General features: G+C 39.1%; 1 protein-coding gene across 1 annotated transcript; it reads left to right on the top strand.

Annotated features, from left to right (window-relative positions):
* Positions 1–1,821: 1,821 nt before the first annotated feature.
* il17rel (interleukin 17 receptor E-like) lies at positions 1,822–13,991 on the top strand. Its single transcript, XM_080886434.1, has 18 exons — positions 1,822–2,074; positions 3,452–3,479; positions 5,012–5,161; positions 6,908–7,014; positions 7,781–7,895; positions 8,225–8,269; positions 8,677–8,816; positions 9,223–9,294; positions 9,389–9,443; positions 9,559–9,722; positions 10,387–10,431; positions 11,334–11,391; positions 11,576–11,721; positions 12,290–12,349; positions 12,439–12,496; positions 12,954–13,061; positions 13,466–13,522; positions 13,619–13,991. The coding sequence occupies exons 1-18, from the start codon at positions 1,973–1,975 to the stop codon at positions 13,738–13,740; spliced, it is 1,632 nt and encodes a 543-aa protein (XP_080742560.1). The 5' UTR covers positions 1,822–1,972; the 3' UTR covers positions 13,741–13,991.
* The last annotated feature ends 8,224 nt before the right edge of the window (positions 13,992–22,215 follow it).

Here is a 22,215-nt window from a genome sequence, read left to right as displayed (position 1 = left end):
CCAACACTTTCATCGAGGAAGCTCAAACGATGTATGCAAACTAACTTTTTGTCTTTTGTTTTGTCCCTCATTTAAAGCCGCTTTACACCATTTGCAAGCAAATCTTGTTTGTATCTTCATTTGACTTCATTCAGTTTGGTGTGTTGGATGGTGATCGCCTACGCATCTCAGGCCAGTTTAACGCAATACTTGATAATCTATTATTAGAGTCACGTGTGACTGGACTCATTGTTTTTATCCCCAAGGGGAAAGCGTGTTGTCTTGCCTTCGTGCCATAAAAGTGCTTGTTTTTAAGCCCACTGAGTCATGAGTCAGAGAAGTTAAAACTGAAAAAAGTCAGGTATAGTCAGCTTTAATTGTCTCACCATGTCAACATTTTGATGACCTTAATCTTTGAAGTTATTTTATAACACAGCACTTAAAAGAAAGACAACACCTTACAATAAAAATACAAAGAAAGGATCTGCTGTTCTCCCAGACATTAGGTATAACTCTTGTCTTGACCCATATTTAGCTGGACTATGATTCACTGCACTTAGAGCTATCAGATAACAAGGAATTAACGTGCATATGCTGGAAAAGCTGTAATTTCTTCTCCTTCCCAGTATTAACATTAGCAGGAAGTTTGCCTCAACAAGTCTCTTTCTTTATTCTCTAGCTCTGACTCCTCTGTGAAACATGCATGTTCTGATCTAACTGAGTTGTTATGAAACTCTGTAAGAACTAGAAGGTGAGTACATCCTCAGGGGAAAAAGCTATCATGTCACTTTTGATTCACTGCACCGAGTTAGAGCATTATAGGAGTTTTGAGGCCTGAAAAGTGTGTAGGCGTAATAGATTCTATGCAAAAACATGTGTAATTCATACTTTGAAACTTAAAATAAATAAATAAAATTTAACAGATGATCAAAATTAAAATGTAAAGACAGTGATTGCGGTAAGGCGTGTAGTGACAACATCATAGTAGTTGCCCTCAGCAATACAGAAATTCAGCTAATTTGAGGACTCAATAGCAGATAAGCAGACATCCATTTGTCACAGGACTAGAATAATGTGCAATGTGTAAATGATTTAATATGCCAGCACATCCTTTCAGACAACTGGAAGATAAATAAATGACTAAGATAAAAATGGCAGTGTACGTGAGTGGAGCTTCCAAGTTCATTTTTATTCTGAGAACTGTGCCCAAATAAGGGAAAGCAATGCTGACCCAAGAGGAAGCCTATTTCACGCACTCAGGAGTGAAATATGAGGAGTTATTATTACAAAGCATAAATATAGTGAAAGTATTTAAGAGGTCAGTCAGATGTTAAGAACAAGCTCTTCCCATAGTCCTCAAACTGCTTTACCTTTTCTAATATTAATACCCAGTCAGTAAAAGGGGACTGCTGCAACCACAGTAAAGGGGTTTCCTCTAGAAACTTCTTTTTTCAGAAATAGACAATAGGAATTGAAGAAATTATGCAAAAAAAAAAAAAAAAGGGATGTGAAATTTTGCACCTTTCCAGTAAATCCTGTCACAGCATGTGGACTTTGGCGTGTGGGTGAGAGGATTGGTGACTGGGTTTCAGTACCATTTCCACATAATTCCAGCTCACTATAGTGTGACAGGTAAGTAGAAAGGTCCCAAAGAAGTTTTGTACAGTGAGGACATGGACTGTTTCAAAAAAAAATCACATCTTGGAAAGTGCTGCTGAAGAGGAAAACCACTACTGACTCTCATTCAGAGAGCCCCGCCTCCCACACAAAACAGCTGGAGCCCTTTAGTTCGCGCTACATGTTGGATATCATCACTTCCAGGACACATCAAACCAGAGAACCTCAACATTCAGCTACATCAAGCCCACATCTGAGTTTATCACTTAGCCCCACCTGGAAAAGAAAAAAAAAGGGAAAAGATTAGAGAGTACAAGAAGAGGCACAGATTACAGGGACAGCAGAAAGAAGAAAGTGTCCACACCTGGCCAGTAAAATGATCCTGTGGGTTGGCTTGCTCCTGGTCCACTGCTGCTTGTGTCTGACTGGAGCTGGAGGAGAAAGCCCAGGACTGGAGACATGTATGAGGTGCTCTCAGGTAAAAGAATCAACAAGGATAAAATCACATTATCAGCTTATATTATTGTGTTCTATATTAACTTCTGATATTAGTCACTGCTGCTGATGAAAGTGTGTAATAATACTTCTTAATATGCCAATTTGGCTGTTTTTAGTGAGTGAAAATAACAGAAATATACAGATGTTTATAATGAGTCCTGTACTCTTACAGCTGTGGTCATTACTGGGGCTGTGATCAAACTTAAATCTGATTTGTGATGATCCAATTCTAATCTCAAAGGCTCTTCAGTTCACATAGAATGAAAACACACGACAGCCAGTTAATGACACTCTGATTCACCTACTGGGAGACAGTTTTACAAAGCTACATCCTGCAAAGCCTCTTCTGCTGAGCTTTTGTTAAAGGAGGTAGTGATACATGCTTTGGTAAATATATCTAATCATTTACTGGAGCCCAAGGAGGAAACAACTGCAAATGTATCTGGGTGGAGGGTGAATAGTCAACACAACATGTTTACTCTTTTTCAGCGACCTGAACTTTACAAGCTTCATTTTCCTTCTTTCTCCTCCCTTGTCTTGCATGCGTACAGTTAAGATAAAGCTCTTTATCATTTGCAGGTTTCTACATGTGTAAGCGCTTAATAGTGTAACTCAGCACCTCGCTGTAGCAAGAAAACAATCGGTGACAGTCGGTTAAAATTCTGAAAGATGAATTCGAGATGTGTTTACAGTCAAAACATCATCAGGTTCTGTGAGGTATCTCACGGGTGGTAGATCAATGGAATTAAAAGATTTCATTTCTTAAAAAAACAATCCAACAAAAAATTCTTGGAACTATTGATGGTTACAAATCACATTCCCCACAACATAAAAATGAAGGCACTGTTTATTCTGGCACAAGGATTTATGAAATATGTTTCATATACTTGACTGGTGAACGAGGATGCATTCCTTCAAGACCACAGTGAATCACATTCCTTCATTATTATTATTATTATTATTATTATTATTATTATTATTATTATTATTATTATTATTATTATTATTATTATTATTATTATTTATATTAACCAAAGACAACTGTGTTACAGTGCTCCAGCTGTGGGGTTAAACACACACACGCACGCACGCACGCACGCACGCACGCACGCACGCACGCACGCACGCACACACACACACACACACACACACACACACACACACACAGGCAGAGTCTTACCTGAAAGGAGCAATGAGGATGTAAAAACTCATTGTTGTCTGGGAATCCCCTGTCCTGCAGAGCTGCTACCTTTGTTCTGTTAAGAGTAACTTTATTGATGAAACTCCTACACAGAATTCACAGAAAAGAGCCTGCCATGAATCACTCTGTGTTTTCTCCTTTTCTTTCTTTTTGCAGGGACTTCACTGCAAGACCAAAGGAGGCTGTGAGTATAGACTTGTTGCCACTTTACACCAGCAGTCATGCATCCCCATTGGGTGTTTACTTGCACAATAACTCAGCTAATATTAGCCGACGAACAGGAAAAACTGATAATGCCTGCATTTGTTGCCTTTATATTTTACTGCAATGTTGCCAAAGCAACTGCATTCAGCATTTAACATAGAATTCAAGGCTGGGTTCAAAAGGTCTGTAAAACAACACAAAGACCATGCCTCTGAACTAAAGTGAGAAACAGTAACCACATTCAAAGATCTTTAAATGAACCCCACCCATAGCATTAAAACGATTTTTTCCTCCCTCACATGCTAAATAAGACCTGATAAAATCCCGATAAGCTTGAGAAGCAGTGCACTGCTGCTATCTGTAATCTCTGCACAAAATACTGAGTGTAAGTGTAAAAAGTTTGTTCTCTACAGTGTTGGGAAGGTTACGTTTAAATGTATTCCACTACAGATTACAGAATACATGCCCCAAAATGTATTTTGTAATGTATTCCGTTACAATACTCAATGACAGTAACGTATTCTGAATACTCTGGATTACTTAATATATTAACAAGCTTTTTACAACTACATGAATGTGATTTATTACTATTACTGAAGGTTACTCGCCATACCAATACCGACCAGATTTTTAAATCTTAATATAAAATGAGTAACAGTAGGGTGGACATTAGGTCAGGCTGCAGTTTTTGCAGCGATCTCGTATAGTAAACTATTCCGCGCGTATATAAAACAGGTCCGCGGCTCTGAACCGTAGTAAAGGGACCTCTGGCAAATACATCAGGTTCATGTCGGGCTCGTAGCCGAAAACTATCTTTACTTTGTTGCCTGGGTCAACTTTGCGAGAGACAGAGAGAGGCGTTGAAAGGCTGCTTCAGGCTGCTTCAGGCTGTGTTCGTGTTTTCCTGAAACACGAACACAGTGTTCAGTCGAGTCTTAATTATTTACTTACAACTGGACTACCCTGCCCATGAGCCTACATTCTTTAGGGTTATGTCTGTAACACTCTGCCTATTGCTTTCATATTACATAATTTTTTGAATAACATTTAAAAAAAAAAGTTCTTCACGTCATTATGCGGGCCGCAAGTAGGGGTGTCACGGGCCGCGAGATTGAGACACAGGCAGTAGAGCGTCTTAATGCGTCTCTTGTTTGGGTTTCCGCCTGCGTGGAATTACCAAAAATAGAGAGGGGACAGTCTAACATATGAAATAGGAAAAGAACGCCATGTAATCCATTTATTTCAAAAAGTAACTGTACTGAATACCACCTTTTAAACGGTAACTGTAACGGAATACAGTTACTCATATTTTGTATCTTAAATACGTAACGCCAGTACATGTATTCCGTTACTCCCCAACACTGGCTCTCTATAAGTAAGTAACAGCATACTTCAAAGATCCTTTTACCCACATTTGGTACACAAAATCCACGCCTTCATTTTCCTCACAAATCCCACAGTGTAACTTTTTCGTTTTTTTAAAAATATTTCTCTGTCCCCGTTGCTGTGCAGATTCATTTCCACGTCCATGCGAGAACCCCGCCGAGAGTCTCAACACCTCCACCGTGTTCCACAACGTCAGCCTTTCCACGGTCATGAAGTGTGAGAGGATGCAGAAGTGCTCGCTGTGGCTCGGAATCAAAGCAGTGGTGCAAATCGCTGGTGCGTAAGTGTGATGGCTTAAAATAGATGGTCCCATATCTGTTTGTATAAAATGCATGTGCTCAAAAATGGCAACAGTTTTTACAGTTCAAGCAATGAATGAAAATCTGTTTGGGTGAACAGAGGTTTGCTTTGGCACAGGGTCTAGTCTTTGACTTCTCTCAGTCTTATAGCAATGCGAAATTACTGAACCACTGACTCAGTGTGTCACCCTATTAGATTATTTAGTTTGGCCGCTTATTAAAAGCAGCTATTATAGTATTAAAATCCACTTACACTTGAGCTCCATGTTGCAGTGTTCAGTTTGGCACCAAATCATTTTCCATGCACAGTTTACCATCCAGGTTGCTTTTCCCACTTTTTCTTCCTTTATGTCCCACCTCCCAAAGCCCCTGTTATCCACTTATGCTATTGTACTATTTTTAGACAGTTTTCTGGATTTCTTACTTTCAAAAGATAATCTCACTTTCAATCAAAGTGACTAATGCTGGCATTTCAACTATAACATTTCATTGTCTCAGTGTATCACCCTGTGTGTGCACACTGTGTGTGGTCTTTTTCTGCGCTGGAGCACGATGCTTTGGCGCCAGAGGCAGTCAGCTTAAGTGGGTTTCCAAAGTGATTTATCTAAGTTCACATGTAAACATGCCCAGAAATCACATTACTCTAATCCCAGTACCGCTTTGATGCTTTTAGCGTACCTGCTTGTTTGATGTCTTGCGAGGAGTCAGTGGACGGCCGATGTCACACTAATCTCTACATGTTCAGTGTGGTGTCTTTGTCTTCTTCACTTAAAGCAGCCTACTTCCTGGTATGGGCTGTACATTTCAGATGTGACTGCTGTTAAAACACTACACCGGAATTTCTTTTGATACTTGGAAGTAATTGGGAGGATTCGGCATTGTTAATTAATTGCTTTCAGAATAAAGCCAAACTGTTTGTTAAACCACAAAATCTTCTTTCTGTTTTCACAGAAGACATAGGTGTGGTGAATCAGTATATCTTAAGGGAAACTTTGACAAAGAGGTGCTGAGTGACTGAAGTTATCGCATGTAATTAATCAAGTTATACATAGAAGGACTTTTTAGTTTTGGAGGACAATCATTAACTAAACAGAGCCCATGCCTCTGTCCTAACACACTCATGCCAACAGATACATGGCACGTGATATTGTTTAATTTCCTCCATCTGACCAAGGTCATTATTCAGTTGTTTTCTTTTCTCCTTATTCAAAACGTCCTTAACAAGGAAGCGCCAAATGGAACTCTTAGGGTGTAGTCAACTCAACCTGAAAACTAATGATGTTAGAGATGATAATCACAGATGACACACCTTAAAGGCATTTGCTGAAGGAAGTCACATTTTATAAAATGCTACGAGCTTCCATGAAAAAACTTCTGCTTTTGCATGGTAAACATGCCAATTGACACTTCATGTTCCTGATAATGCTGACAACCCATACAGGCTGATAAGGTTTACACAGGAAGACACATTGTCAGACACATCCATCCGTGTGCACAGCGTAATACAGTAAACCTGGTAGATTTCCAGACTATCCGTCTTGGAATTGAGGAAACCCTTTGCTCAGAAAAAAAAGTGCCTAAATAACTTCTTCCTGTATGGCACCTAAAACAGTGCCAACCTGCACCAAAATCAACCATTTAAAAACCGTTTGAATGGCTAACTGGCTGGTGCTGGTTACTGCTACAGCAACTTCAAAACATATTCTGGTTTATGTTTCCACAGACTCCATCCACGGCGTGTCCTTTTGTATCACAACCGCAGGGAGGATGACGGGGTGCAGAACCTTTAGCTTCACAAGGGCATCAAGAGAAAGGATGTCTGGACTGCAGGTAAAATCCCTAGCACAACTGGCATCGCTGGGTGTTTGTGGGACATTAATTAATCCAGAGTGTTATGCTAGAGTAGCTTTTCTGTTAAATGTGCTGTGTGTAGCACTCAAATGTTGCCAACCCAGTAGTGCCTTCCTGCCCTCTTTTGTCTTTCCCTTCCCGCAAATCGGGGAGTTTGCTGATGAGGCAACTCTCGATGTCCTTCCGGTTCCTCTCGTCTTGTGGTCAGGAAAAATACATGACCTTTTTCCACACATCTGGGAGATCCCATTTGCTCTTAAAGGTCACTGGAAAACTGACTCATATGCCATCGTAACCTTCACAAAGGTTACGGAGCTCAAAAGCCTTCCCCAGCTGATGCCCACGATGGTGGAATCGGTGTGTCACATAAACTGTAAACAGAAAGATCATCAAGCATGATAATGTTTTGCGACATACCAAAATTTTGATTGCTGCCGGGTTTGTGGCGTGTCCTCTTTTCGCGTTTAGAGCCACACCCCACTTTGTAGATGATTTTGTAAAATGAAAACAGTGACAGAGGAAATAAACAGTTCAATGTGGTTAGCATCACCGTGCCTATGAATATTTCCATAGTCTAGCTGGCGTCTTCAGGTCTCTCAGGAAGACACAACAGTGGTCCGGCCAGGCTAACTGGCTTTCCAACTACTTCTGAAATGGATGTGGTCATTTCAGCATATTTCTATACGGCGCAGCGTTTAACAGACATGTGACAGCTTGTGTGCTTTTACCTGCCTCTTTCCTGCAGGTTGAAATTGAGAACAACTGCACTGAAGTTTCTCCAAACCAACAAGTGCAAGTAAAAGTGTCAACAGTCCCAAGTTACTGTGGAATGACCTGGACCAGCACCTATCATACTCCAGGTAGGATTACATGCACTTTGTCCATGTGTTTGCATAATTATGCAAACACAGACTGAAGGGCATATGACTGTAACCATGGGTAACTAATAAACAGTGTTACACAACCAGCCCTGCCAAGTATTTCCTTGTAACTGGTAGAAAAAAAAACAGGAAACCTCATAGTGTGTTCCACTGCTCTGCAATGATGAATGTCAGTGATTCAAAGAGTGTAAACATCTTAAGTGAGTACTGTGTAAAAACTACTCCCACATGCGTGATGACACGTGAATGACAGGAATTTATTTACGCATGAGTTGTTTCTTTTTTAAGTGCTTCACTTTTCTCAACAGGATGCAGTCATGAAGATTTTAGAAGACATGTTCCGGAGTGCATCAGTAAGTGTAAATATGCTCGGGATCTGCTTTCTCCTTACATGTTTTAGTTAATGCAGTGGAGTGAAATAAAATATCAAATATGCAGTATATATGCATTTTTAGGGCTTGTCCTCTTCTCCTCACCCCAAACCGGTTGCCCTTCTCTGAGCCTAGTTCTTCTGGAGATTTCTTCCTGTTAAAAGGGAGATTTTCCTTCCTGCTGTTGCCTCATAGAGAGTTGTTTGATTGTTGGGGTTTTCTCTGTGTTATTGTAGAGTCTTTACCTTACATTACAAAGCATCTTGAGGTGAATGCTGTTGTGATATGTATATAAATATATATGTAATATCTATATAAATAAAATGTAACTGAATTATTCAACTGGACCTTTTTGTTTTAATTGTCGGACTGTTTCACGTCTCTTTCAGCTGGCAGACTGTCGTACAAAGTAAACCCAGACAAGAAGGAGCTGAGCGTAAATGTTTCAGACATGCTCAACGATCACAACTATCACCTCCGACTCTGCCGAAAGGATTTCATCTGCTCTGGCACAGGGGCTTATATGCTGGTGAGACTCTTATTGGAATAAATATGAATGGAATCAGTGCAATTATTTGTGTTCTTCAATAATATGAATATATATAAAGTGAGATCTGTGAGAGATGGGGTAATGTTCCATTATGTGACAGTTCAAGAAAAGCGTAACAGGTCTAAGCCACACTTGTGGACTTTCCTCCTCAAGTGAGTCATTGGGTTATTCCCTGTGTGATTCTAAATTTAAATGTACTCACTCAATAAACTGCTTAACGATCATATAACTGACAATCAGGACAGCGCAGTATTCCCTGAACAAAGGGGCAACTGAAACAGTAAGGATCAAAAGTCAAAATGTGCACAGTGAACACAAGAACCATCATTAACTGCCACCCAGACAGTCATTCCACAAATAATCAAAGGCTGTTCTCATTTTCTAGATAAAGAAGGAGCAACCCATAAAGAGTGCCACCTTCCCATACTCTCGACCTTTGCCTTGCCTCTGCATTGAGGTAATGCTATGACTCCCGGTCTTTAATCACGGTTTGAGTTTCTGCCATAAATTCCACAAAAGACCTTCAATAATCACTGATAAATTCATCACAGGGCTGGTCAGCGGTGATGGACGCCCCAAGAGTCCAGGTCTGCCCGTTCAAAGACCGTGAGTCCCATTGTTCATTCAAACAGATGACAAAATTGCCAGCGTGTGCTGTAGCATTTGAAAGCTGACAATGTATCATAACCATCCAAAATCCTATGACTTCATTCGCCTGCAGGTGTTGAGGAACTGTGGTTTGGAATCACCTTTGATCCACTGGAGGAGACTCTGTTATGGGAGCCTGCTTGCCCAATTACAGCTACGGCTGCATTGTGTCAGATGAGAGATGATGGCATCTGTGTGGATTTGCCACATTCCTCCCAGAATGTTACCAGAGAAAAGGTACACACCTTTTGGATATTTATAAAGGGAGCTTTCTTAAGCTTGGTTATCCTTACAAATCGCTTAAGTGTAATTAAGCCGATGCCCTTGTTAGGCAACATTGCACATGAGCACACACATACAAGCCAGAACTCTCACTCAGTTTACGAAGAGGCTTGACAGAGGTTTGAACAACCTGAAAGTCATGTGCCTGGTTGTATCTGAGAGATGAGTCACAGAAAATGCAGAAAAAATGCGGACACGTCAGCTTGAAGTGGAAAATCATGACTGATCTGATTTCAGATGTAGCTTGTAGTTGCAGTTGTAACCTCTTTAAAAGGTGGAAGCCTCAAACGATCACATAAAAGTACATAAAAGTACAACATAAATGTTGAGCTGTGTTTCTTGTTTATATAAGTCAAGCCAGACCTACATATAAAGTATATCGGGAGAATGAAGGGAAACCCTAAAGGAGTCCTTATTTTGACACAAGACATTTAGGCTGAAGGGATACTTGGGAAGACTTAGGCAGATGCTTCACTTGAAAGACAAATATAGCTCTTTGAATCTAAACACAATATGAGTCACCCAGGCTAATGATTTAGGTCATCACTTGTGTAACTGCAATTCTTTATTTATAAGAACTTGTGATTCATTCACAAATACTTCTTTAATGCTTTTTCAGATAGCATTCTCTAAGGTGGATCCCCATGATCGACTGTGCGTCAAGGTAACAATCTTTCTTTCGCTCTTTTCATTCCACAAATTTCACTAGGGCATGTCAACTTGATACGCTAGCAACAGTGAAACAAACAAAACCGTTTTTTTTTGCTTTCTGTATTTGATTACAAAATGACCTTTGCACAACATTAGCATAATGCAACGCAAATATCAGAACTGACCTGACAGTTCAGATGACTGAGATCATCTTGGTATAGTGTGACATCTTTAAAAATGCTAAGATTGAGAAGATATATTTAATTTCTTGGTCAGTGTGTGACATTACTGCTGTAAGTTGGCTTATTAAGCTAGCTGACTCATTATGGAAAAACTCTATGGTATAGAACTAACAACCAAATAGGCTTAAAAAGCCATGATACTATGATATCATCGTTTACTCTTCTGATGCCATGAGTTTGTCATTTTTGCTATCATTTTTAAAAAACAAAACCAATATGCCCACTGACATTCTCCGGCTCAGAAAGCTAGCGACAATCCAGGTCACAAACACTCAGACAAGGAGGCTCTAATTATCCATACCCTTCATTACAAAAGCAGGAAACTGCCTACAAGAAGCAATGCTGCTGGGTTGCAATTCTTACACATGCAAGTTTTTGCATTTGCACTAACTCAGTAATAAACAACATGTATTTATTTAATACTAGAGTTCTTGTTATTATTATATCAGCTTCCTGTTATTGAGCCAATAACAGGAAGTTGTGATCAAATCTGCATTTCAGAAGTGAGAGTTGAGTCCTAAACGCAAAGCAGAAGTATCATTATTAGACTGTTGAACTATTTTCTATGGGTGTGCAACAATGATTTTAGTAAGCTCTCTTAAAACTAAGAGTAATGTGTTTGATACAACAGCTCGATGAAGAATGCTCAAAAATGTTATTCTGTCTTCATCAGTTTACTGCAGGCTCTCAGTCCTGGACCAGGTGCCCCTTTGCTGATGGGAGACTCCAAGGTGTGACTTATTATTTTCTTCAAATTTTTGCTAATTACATCATGAGTATTTTTTGCGATGCTCTGATGGTCTATGGCAATGTATTGACCCTACTGTGTTCACATGTTCTATAATGGATGTCTGTAATGATGATAATAATCTTTATGCATGGTGGTGCTGTATGATGATATCTTTAAAAATTCAGCATGGGAGTTGGTTACAACAAGAACAGAGGGGCGTGAAGAAGTGAAGATGCTGTCACAGATCTCTGCAAACTTTTCTGTGGAGTTGTGCGTGAAGTCCGAGGGATCCCCTGAGTGTCAGACCATTGAAACACACAACGTGCAGGTGGTAGGTGCAACACATTCCCAGCGCAGACGGCACTTTTTAGAAAAATAGAAAAATATATTGTTGCAGATTTCTTCGACAGAGTTCTAGCTCATCATTAGATCTGATGAGTCTAAGTAAGAGTGGCAGAACAAATGTCTGTTCGCTCCCTGCATACAATAAACTTTTGCCCTAAAACATCCTATGTGTGCAGTTTTTTTTTGAAGCAGCCTGCCACAGCACGCTTACACAGATTGTGTTCCAACTTTTTGTCGTACATGATCCCTGTTTATTGCATGTTGCCTTTTTCGTTGCTAGGAAACTTCACATTTTCTTGAAGGTGTCGTGACTTTTAAAAGTTATTTGCTATCAACAGAACAAAAAAGGTAGTAATTACATCTTTTACAATACGCTTTCCAGCAATCAAAAGGGATCTGTCAACAGATTAGCAAGACCTAGTGTGCAACAAGATATCTTTCTCCTGAACGCATCATGGTTATTATCACATCAAAGAAACAGGAAAAAACAGAAACCATGACAACTTCCATATCGCCTGCAGGAAAAATTTCATATCTTTTGTCTTTTTTCTCAGGAGAAACAAAAAGCTGTTGATTTAAATCTGAAAGGGGCGTCCTGCAACTCATGTCTTCAGGTATGTTTGTGTAGTAGATCCTTTGACTTCTTTGCACTTCCTATTTAAAAAAAGACTGTTGCTTTAATATATCCTTTTTATTTGCACAGGTAAAAAGGCTTGATGTGGAGTATGCTGCCACAGCCATCCACTGTCTGAAGCTGTGCAGTAAGTATGATTTCTGCTAGAGCTGCTTCCCATTAAAATACGTTCTGCTCTTCATTTCTGCTTCAGTCCTGTGTAGTCTAACCAAACTTTTCCTTTACTATTTTTCTCATAAAATTTTGTAAACCTTAGGCGATGCACCAGTTTTGAAATGTAAATAGTTTCCAGTACAGTAACACAGCTTGCGTTTATTGCCATGGGAATTCTGAGGTGGTATAATTGCAAATGCATGTGCATCTGAAGTTTGGTGTCTTGGCATCATTTTGAAAAATAAAAGGATGCTTTGTTGTGCGTGCAATGCTTAATGATACTATTATGTTCAAGATGAAAGGTTCTGTGGAAAATAAGAAGTACCAGTTTTTCCTTTACATATAATTGGGGATTCAGTCATTTGAGAAAGTGCAGAGAGCAAGATGCAAACCAAATGGATCATCTAACAAACTGTAAATTTTCTTTGCAGGTGACTCATCACCTCTTTGTTCAGACTTGACCTGGGTATTTGTGCTGACTGGTGTTTGCCTCTTTGGAGTAATATGTGTCACTCTGGTGCTTCATGTCCTATTAACAGGTAGGTTGAAAAGTTATTTGGCTAGGTGTCAGGCTACCATTTTATTTTATTTGGGGACATACTGTGATGTAGGCCCTTTTCCAGTCCCTGCCCATCAAACTCAAAGATTTTGCAGCGTGCTCTGGTATATGCAGGCTTCGTGTTTGACTCTTTGCAAGGGAGTAAATGCTGAGTTTGCCTCAGTAAACTAGGCTGGTTAATAATGTCCTAATGTTAACACTCATTTCTAGCTTTTCCTTTCCATCTTAGATGTTTGATTATTCAAATTTGCCTTCCTCTCTTTATGGATGGATAGACAGTAGCACCCAATTGCAATCGGCCGACATTTGAATGAAAAGCAGCCACGGAGTTTGTCATTTTATTGATTTGCTTCCTCATCACATTTCCCCCGTCTTCTATTTTAGTGCATCGGAGAAGGAAGCAGAAAATAACCGGAGTCCGTAACGGTGAAAAGCAAATAGGTACGATTAAGACTTCATTTGCTTAACCCATACGATACAGATTTTCTTTTCTTTTACCCGTGCGCATATCTTAGCATATTTCCTGTTTTGTTGCAGATCCCCCTCCCACCTGTCTGGTGTCTGTGTTACAAACTCAGCCGGTTGTCCACGGTGGGGTCTTCATACCTGATTCACCGCAGTGCGGAAACAACGAGAAGGCCAACTTACTCTCTGAATGACCAAAGTGTGAGGCATAAAGATGTTACAAAAGCAACTAAGTTCTCTGTTGAATTCAGTATATATTGTAGGCACTGACATTTCAAACGGTATGTAGCTTTCTGCAGAGGTGCTGGTTTGTATGCTTGTTCTAGTTACTGGCTAATGTATTTTGTGTGGTTGTGTTTGTTTGGGAGAAAGTTGTTTTAAAGGTAAAATTTCATTTAATCTTGCAGCTACAAAGGTTTTTGTTTCAAAATGTTTATTTTCAATAAAAAAGGCAAAATACAAAATGCTGTTTTAATTATTGTTTAAATGCACCATTATTATATCATTTAACCCTATTTTTTCACAACATTGTTTTCGTCAAATCTAATATAATCGCAATACATTTGCATTAAAACACTTGCAGTCATTAACACCGACTTCACCTCAACACCAAAAGCTTACAAGCCTTATACTTTATTTTGCTGCTCCATATCTATTTATGTCCTTACAGTTTTATAAACACTTTGCTCTTTATGTTCAGCAGCTGTTTCCCAGTTTTCAGTGAAAGTTTCCATGTCACTGCTTGTGCACCTGCTCACATGAGCCAGAGCTGCTGATAGCTGTGTTTCCTTTTAACTTTAATCCAACTTCCTTCAGCGAGGAAAATTTCCATTCACCTAGAAAATATATTTTGATTCACTTGGAGTAAAAACACAAATCATCAACACATTACCTGATGATGAGCATGTCAATTACTTTCTTATTAGATGTACTATAATTGCCATGTATATAAAAACCATAGATAAAACACCAATGCAACTTTTGAAATGCATCACTTTTTATGGCAGCCCACATTTTGTTGCTCTACAGCCAAAAACTGGTTCATCAATTAAATTTTTAGCTCCAGGTACTTTTTCAGTCTGTCAAAACATGCAGGCTGTTGCACCATGTCATCTTGAATTGTAAGTAAGGTAATTAATATTTCCACATCAACGAATCTTGGCTGTGGTTAAAAACACAAATAAACAAAAAGGCCGAGTGATGTTTCTACATGGTAATGGAAAAGCACTGTTTCTGACATTTTAACGACATGCGCTCATTATTTTTCATATCTAGATAGCATGTTGCAGAAAGGCAAGTATAGACATCCTCTCACTCCCAACCAAATAGATTAAAAAATACCACTGTGACTCTGCACTTTTATTCTTTTACATGCTATGGCAGCCTGAACATAAAGTATCAAAGGTAACAGAACTTATTCTATAGATAAATGTTCCTCATCAGTGTATATGGGTCAATGTTACTGTTACCGTTGTTTATTTAATCTCCGGTAATCGATCACATTATATAAAGTCATATGTTTGTATTGTGGTTGTCTGGTGAGTGCCGCAACTTTTTCACCTATTCAACCTGCCTGTTTTGCTAAACTGGACATTATAGGAGCTAATGCTTCCTCTCTAGGGCTTTATTTGATAATGTGCTAAAGAAGAGGAAATGTTTTCACACTGCGCCCTAACTCTTCCACATTATATATATTGGCTAAGATAAGCAAAAGGAAACATATCTGTTATATAATAATCAGTTCAATTCAATTTTATTTATGACACTAAATTGCAACAAAATTGGCTAGTAAATACCCTAAAATAATGCCAAGGCTTTTTTACCGGCTAATGCTAACTTTGTTTCCATACGCTTTCACTCTCAGCGCAGAAATCAGAGCCAGTGTCAGCTTGTCTGGCATGTTCGTCTCCCATCAGATTCCTGTTGAAGAACAGCCAGAAAATGCTAATGGCCTCTCATACACCCAAAACACTGGCTTTGTATATATTTAAGTGAAACTGGAGTCATTAGGAGTTAAGCATGAGCTTAATGATACTATTATGTTCTTAAGGACATTACTTTCTTCTGTCCATTTTCCTCAGCATTTTTAAGGACAAATAATGCTGAGATATGCCAAGTTTTCAACTAATAGGAAAATCGCTGTTTGGAAAATTTTTATTTTAACCTGTCAAACCTGTTATGGTTGGCTTTTTTCCATTGAAGATTCAACTAAGTGAATGGAAACAGGTGATATGGTTTTGTAACAGGATGCTAGTAACAAAATACTCAAAGGATCCAATTTAAAATTAGTCCTTTGTTGTTGTTCATGCGTAGGCGCAACATTGATCGAGTTAGATGCTGTTTTTTTCCTCCAGTCATTCATAGGTCAAAGTTAAGTGGCTTAAAAAAAACAAAAAACACATTCCATTGAAAAGGAAGATACAAGGAAGTGACAAGCAGCCAATGTAACAAGAAAAAAAAGTTGCAAGACCTTCAGAAAACCATTGCTCAATATCATTTTTCAAGTTTCTTTCTGTTGGGTCTGTCTGGCACAGACCCACCGCTGGAACGAGACAATTCTACTACAACGGCACAAAGCATTGGACACCAAGCAGAGCTCTTTGTTTGATCTCGTGCACGAGGGAGAGAACTGTGACCTGCTGGTACGAGGAGTCCGGTCCACCTAAACAAAGGGCTCTTATACTTACACAGATACAGAGTAGGTGTCCTCTCATCGTATAAATCAGTAAGAGAAGGTACGACCTCTCTCATGAGCTTAAGATGTGTGTGTATCCCAGAGTGCTCTGGGAGGCACACAGTCTTTGCAGACTGCTAAGGATCAGACCTCTATCATTATGCAATGGATTATAAAACTCTAAGAATATATGAGTATATATTTCTAAGTATAAATGACAATTCACAATTTAAACCTAACACTTTCTTGGCTTATGGTTGGAAACAAAATACAAAGAAAAGATTGGTGGGTCACGAATTTTGTACAGTACTATAGTAGATTTAACAGACCTATCAAACACCCCCTTCCCAAAATCTCTACCTAAATGAACATAAAAACATAATGGAAAGGATTTCCTTTTGATTAAATTCCTTTATTTTAGCATTATGCAATCCTGTTATTCCAACTTAGTTAATCTACATATTTACTGCAGTTGAGTCCAACTTAATTTAATTGAGTTGATCCAACATATCCAAATTACATTAGTCCTGCAAAAATACTTAATGCTAACAGAAAGTAATTTATCAAGGTGGAAATCCTGTCCATGATTATTTTAAGTTCAATAGAGTTATTCTCTATAGTGTTCAACATAGTCTAGAGCAGGGGTGCCCAATCCCGGTCCTCGAGAGCTACCGTCCTGCAGCTTTTAGATGCATCCTTGTTCCCACACACCCGAATCAAATGAATGGCTTGTTATCAGGCCTTTGCCAAACATGATGGCATGCTGAAGAGGTAATCAAACCATTTGATTCAGCTGTGTTGGAGTAGGGATGCATCTAAAAGCTGCAGGATAGTAGCTCTCGAAGACTGGGATTGGGCAGTTCAAATCAAATCAAATCAAATCAAATCACTTTTATTGTCACATCACATGTGCAGGCACACTGGCACAGCACATGCGAGTGAAATTCTTGTGTGCGAGCCCCACAAGCAACAGAGATGTGCAAACACAACAACACAAACGAGCAAAATACAAGAATGGCCAACCTGAAACTAATAAATATATGTACAATATATAATAGTGTATGCATTTCTGGATGTGTATACTAAATATTTTCCTACGTGTGTGTGTGGTGTGTGTGTGTATGCACATTTTTACAAATTAAATAGTTAAAAAAAATTAAAAAATTAAAAAAATAAATAATAATAATAATAATAATAATAATAATAATAATAAAATATATAAAATATACAGAGTTGAATATGTGCAAAACAAGTGGCATTTATATACAGTGTGGAGTGCATAATGTTAAAGTTCCAGTAGTGAAGCTGAGGTGTCTATGACGTGTTCAGCAGTCTGATGGCCTGGTGGAAAAAGCTGTCTCTCAGTCTGCTGGTACGGGACCGGATGCTGCAGAACCTCCTTCCTGATGGAAGTAGTCTGAACAGTTTATGGCTGGGGTGACTGGAGTCCTTGATGATCCTCCCCGCTTTCCTCAGGCACCGCTTCCTGTAGATGTCTTGGAGGGAGGGAAGCTCACCTCCAATTATCCGTTCAGAGCACCGCACTACTCGCTGGAGAGCTTTGCGGTTGTAGGCGGTGCTGTTGCCATACCAGGTGGTGATGCATCCAGTGAGGATGCTCTCAATGGCACAGTGATAGAAGGTCCTGAGGATGCGGGGGCTCATGCCGAATCTTTTCAGTCTCCTGAGTTCTGGTCTAGAGTCTGGTTAACATAAAACTTGTCTCCTTATCAGGGTCATGGGGGCAGGGGAGGCTGGAGCCTATCCCAGCTGTCAAAGGGTGAAAGGCAGGATACACCCTGGACAGACAACCATTCACGCTCACGGGCAATTTAGAACCATTCATTAACCTAACTCCGTTAACTGCATTGGCCAGTGCTAACCACTATGTAGCTCTTTCTCTCAGATATGCCTGGATTTCCTAGCAATGTTATTGTCATACTACACTTTTAATTTATACTGGAATCAGTATAAACGATATGATAGTCCTTTTAGCCACAGCCTCGCATTCTTGTGTCACAAGGACCAGAATGTGCTTCTGTTAACATGTGAGCCTTGGTAAAAGTTAGCCAACTGAATGTTTTGTTTACTTAACAAGTCTGAGGCCGTGGCTTGTTTTTGTCAGAAAACACCCAAACTTGACTGCTATAGTTGTTCATAGTACAGGCTTCTATAGTATTAATGGTGTGTATATACGAATGGCAACAAGCATTAATAAAGCATTAATAAAGAACATTAACATTAGCTCTCATTCAGCCTGTATAAGGCTTCTTAGATTTTAAGTAGAAGACGTAGGTCAGCATTACCTGTTTGTCTAAATCTTGGAAATTTCCTGTCTCCCTGCTAATGTCTGAGAAAAAGTGAACAAATTCGTCTTGTGTGATTACTGAAGTGAAACCTGGGGGAGGTGCCGTAGTGTGGGTAAACTTCACTGCTGATTTATTTCACATGCGAAGCAACCACAAGTTTAGGTGGTGACACATCATCCGTTCAGATTTGTGTTAGTGGGATCTTCCTTAGTTTTTCAGCTGGACAGTAACCCAGAACACATCTGTAATGTTATCTGACAGTGACGTAAACTCACACGGCGATTCATCAGCACTCCTGATCTCTCCCAGTGCTGCGAGCTACGCATATCTGACTCAAATAGTGTGGTAAGAGTTAGAAGGCAGACGGAAGAAAAAGTATAAGGAATGTGCTCATTCAGCTAGTTAAGACTTTCCCAGCTGCCTCAGCCTGGCTCTGTTGCAGCCTTATTCCTGTCAAAAGGGAGTTTTTCCTTCCCACTATTGCCTAGTGCTTGCTCATAGGGGATGATCCGATAGTTGGGATTTTCCATCTAATACTGCAGGGTCTTCACCTTGCAGTATAAAGCGCCTAAAGGCAACTGTTGCGGTTGTGATTTGGGGGTATCAAAATAAAATTGAAATGAAGGTAACATGAAATGAATTAGGATGGTATTCACTTGTAGGATGACACAGACACATTGCTCATGTCAGCAATTGTGATAAATATTATTGAATCTGTTAACTAGGGACATTCTTCAAAAAAAATTTTTGTATGTACCAGAAACCATTTAAAGAAAAGCTGTGGTTCCATCCCATATTTATAAAGCCATGGCAAAACTCTTCTAGGAGCACTTTGGCTTTTGTTTGAACAGGCTTGACTTCTGATTCTTAAAGATTGTCTGGAAAGCAGCCAAACATCCTGGACAGCTATGATAATAAAAAAGTTTCTGTTGTAGTGACACTTGTCTGTACTACCCAAATGTTTCTCGAACTTCCTTGTGATTTACATACGCAAATGACATTGCTCAAAACAGTACCAGTAACAGAACAGAGCCCTCTCTGTGCAATACTTACACCGAAAGTCATATACGATAGTCATATATCCATCCTGTGGAAATGATTAGACACACAAGGAACTTGGTTACATTAAAAGGCTACATGCACTAGTGTTTTCATTCAGATATACTGGGGCACATTTTCCTGTTAGATTAATATCAGGCAGTATGTAAGCATGCAAAATATTCGGCTGGTCGTACAACACGAAAATTGTTTGGAAATTACTTAGCAGGGGGAAATTGAAAAGATATTTTTATCCTTTTTTGCGTGATGGCTGGAAAACTAAAAATATATTTTAAAAAATAAATAGCAAAGCCATGTTTGTCTCCACACCCTGCATATACAAGGAACGCTTCCTTTTTTGGTGTAAACGTGCTACATTGTGATGTGCGTGACCTTTATCTAGTGCAATTTCTGTTTATCATCAGCAGCTACAATGAGGAAACATAACACTGAGTGAATGCATGTTGAATCATTACTTTCCATAATGACAAAACAAATTGTCATCAGTGTTTTTGATGGAGTTAGTGCGTGCTCTTCCTTAAAGGCTGAGGTTCTTCCTGACGTGGATGTAATTTTTATTTAATTTTGAGAAAACTGACAATGAGACTTTTGCAAATTAGTTAATCAACAGAAAAGGAAGCTCCCCAAAGCTGAAACAATCCACAAACCTTACTATGACATGTGCCAGTTTTTTTTCTGAGTTTTTTAAAAAAGTTTTTAGCATCATGATCCTGTGTGGATTACCATGCGACAGTCCCGAGTAGCTTTGTATGTGCATTCTGTCCATTTCAAAACAATCCTTATGTGTGTCTTACCCCTCAGTTCACCCTCCCTTTAGGCCAACCTTTCTCTGTCTGGTTCCTTATTAATAAATAGTTTAAAAGAAGATGTAGGTACTCAATACCACAGCTATGTGCCCAAGGTGGTCATTTTAAAGATACACTATATTGCCTTCACACACATATGAACTTGAGTGATATTTTGTTCTTAATCCATAGGGTTCAATATAATGTCGGTCCACACTTTGCAGCTTTCACAGTTTCAACTCTTCTGGGAAGGTTATCTTTAACGTTCAGGAATGTTTCTGGAAAGTTTTGAACATTGTTCCAGAAGCACGAGGTCAGACGGCTGCTGGGCTGTCCTGGCTCGCTGCAAGTCATCACAGATGTGAGGTGAGTCAATTTCCTCAACACCAAAACATGCTCATCCATGTCTTTATGGACCTTGCTTCGTGCACTGGTGAGCAGTCATGATGGAAAAGGATGGATGAAAAAGTTGGGAGCATGAAGATATCCAAATTGTCTTGAAATGCTAAAGCATTAATAGTTCCTCCTACTGGAACTAAGGGGCCAAACCCAATGACCTCACACCATAATCACTCCTACACCAAACTTTACACTTGTCACAATGCAGTCAGATAAATGTCCTGGAAACCACCAAACCCAGACTTATCCATCACATCCATCACATTTCTTTTTACCAGAAAAAGAAATGTGATTCATGGTCTAGAGTCCAGTGTAGACGTGCTTAACACCACCGCATCCAACACTTTGCATTGTACTTGGTGATGTAATGCTCGGATGCAGCTGCTTTGCCATGGACACCCATTCATTGAGGTTCTCTGCACACTGTTCTTGAGTTAATCTAAAGTCGAATTTTGTACATCTGTAGCGATTGTCTGTGAAGTAAGTTAATGACCTCTGCGCACTATGCACATCAGCATCCACTGAACCCGCCCTGGTACTTTATACGGCCTACCGCTTTGTGGCTAAGTTGCTGTCGTTCATATTTGCTTCCACTTTGTTATGATACCACTAACAGTTGGCTGTGGAATATTTAGCAGGGAGGAAATTTCATGACTCGACTTGTTGCACAGGTGTGGGTGGGATCCTATCACGGTACCATGCTGGAATCCAGTGAGCTCCTGGAAGCAAGCCATTATTTCAGAAATATTTTTATAAGCAGTTTGCATGCCTGCTTGATTTGAATATAGTATATCTCAGCTCATTTCCATTATGCAGACCCCAGATTTGGGAAGAAGGGACATATTACTAGAGATTAATTATACATATGTGACTTTAGTGATATTTTATATGAGCATCCACCACTGAATCATCGTTGTGATGGAAAATGAGGAAAACTGAAGTCTCAACAAGTCAAGTTGTAGTTACATTAAATGGTCCACTCAAATTCTTCCTAAACAAACAACATCATTATTTATGTCCACAGTAACCTTAATTTGAATGCAAATTTCTTATTCTACCACTTGCCTATAACCCATTTAAGATTAGGGATATGGTTGGGGTTCTAGTGTACACTGTAAAAAAAAACTAATATAAAAGTATCTTACTGTATATTTTACAGTTTTGTACAGTTTTTCTAGAATATCATTAAATTTACATAAATAGACTGTGATTTTACATGTCAAATGTAAAATAACATAACATCACTGTAAATGTAATAAAACGCAATTTTCTTGTTCTTTAAATATATTTTTTGTACATATGAATATTTAGATTGTAAAAATACATTCAGAAATGTATCATAATTTCACAAATATTTGTCTGTTATTTGAGAGATTGATCTGTTAAATTCAAATGTAATAAATTTTTTTTATGTCATCTAGGTCTGTTTCAATAATTAGTAAC

The sequence above is a fragment of the Rhamphochromis sp. 'chilingali' genome (genome assembly GCF_963969265.1).
Source record: "Rhamphochromis sp. 'chilingali' genome assembly, chromosome: 7".
Taxonomy (NCBI): Eukaryota; Metazoa; Chordata; class Actinopteri; order Cichliformes; family Cichlidae; genus Rhamphochromis; species Rhamphochromis sp. 'chilingali'.
This window is presented reverse-complemented; position numbering and strand designations above follow the sequence as displayed.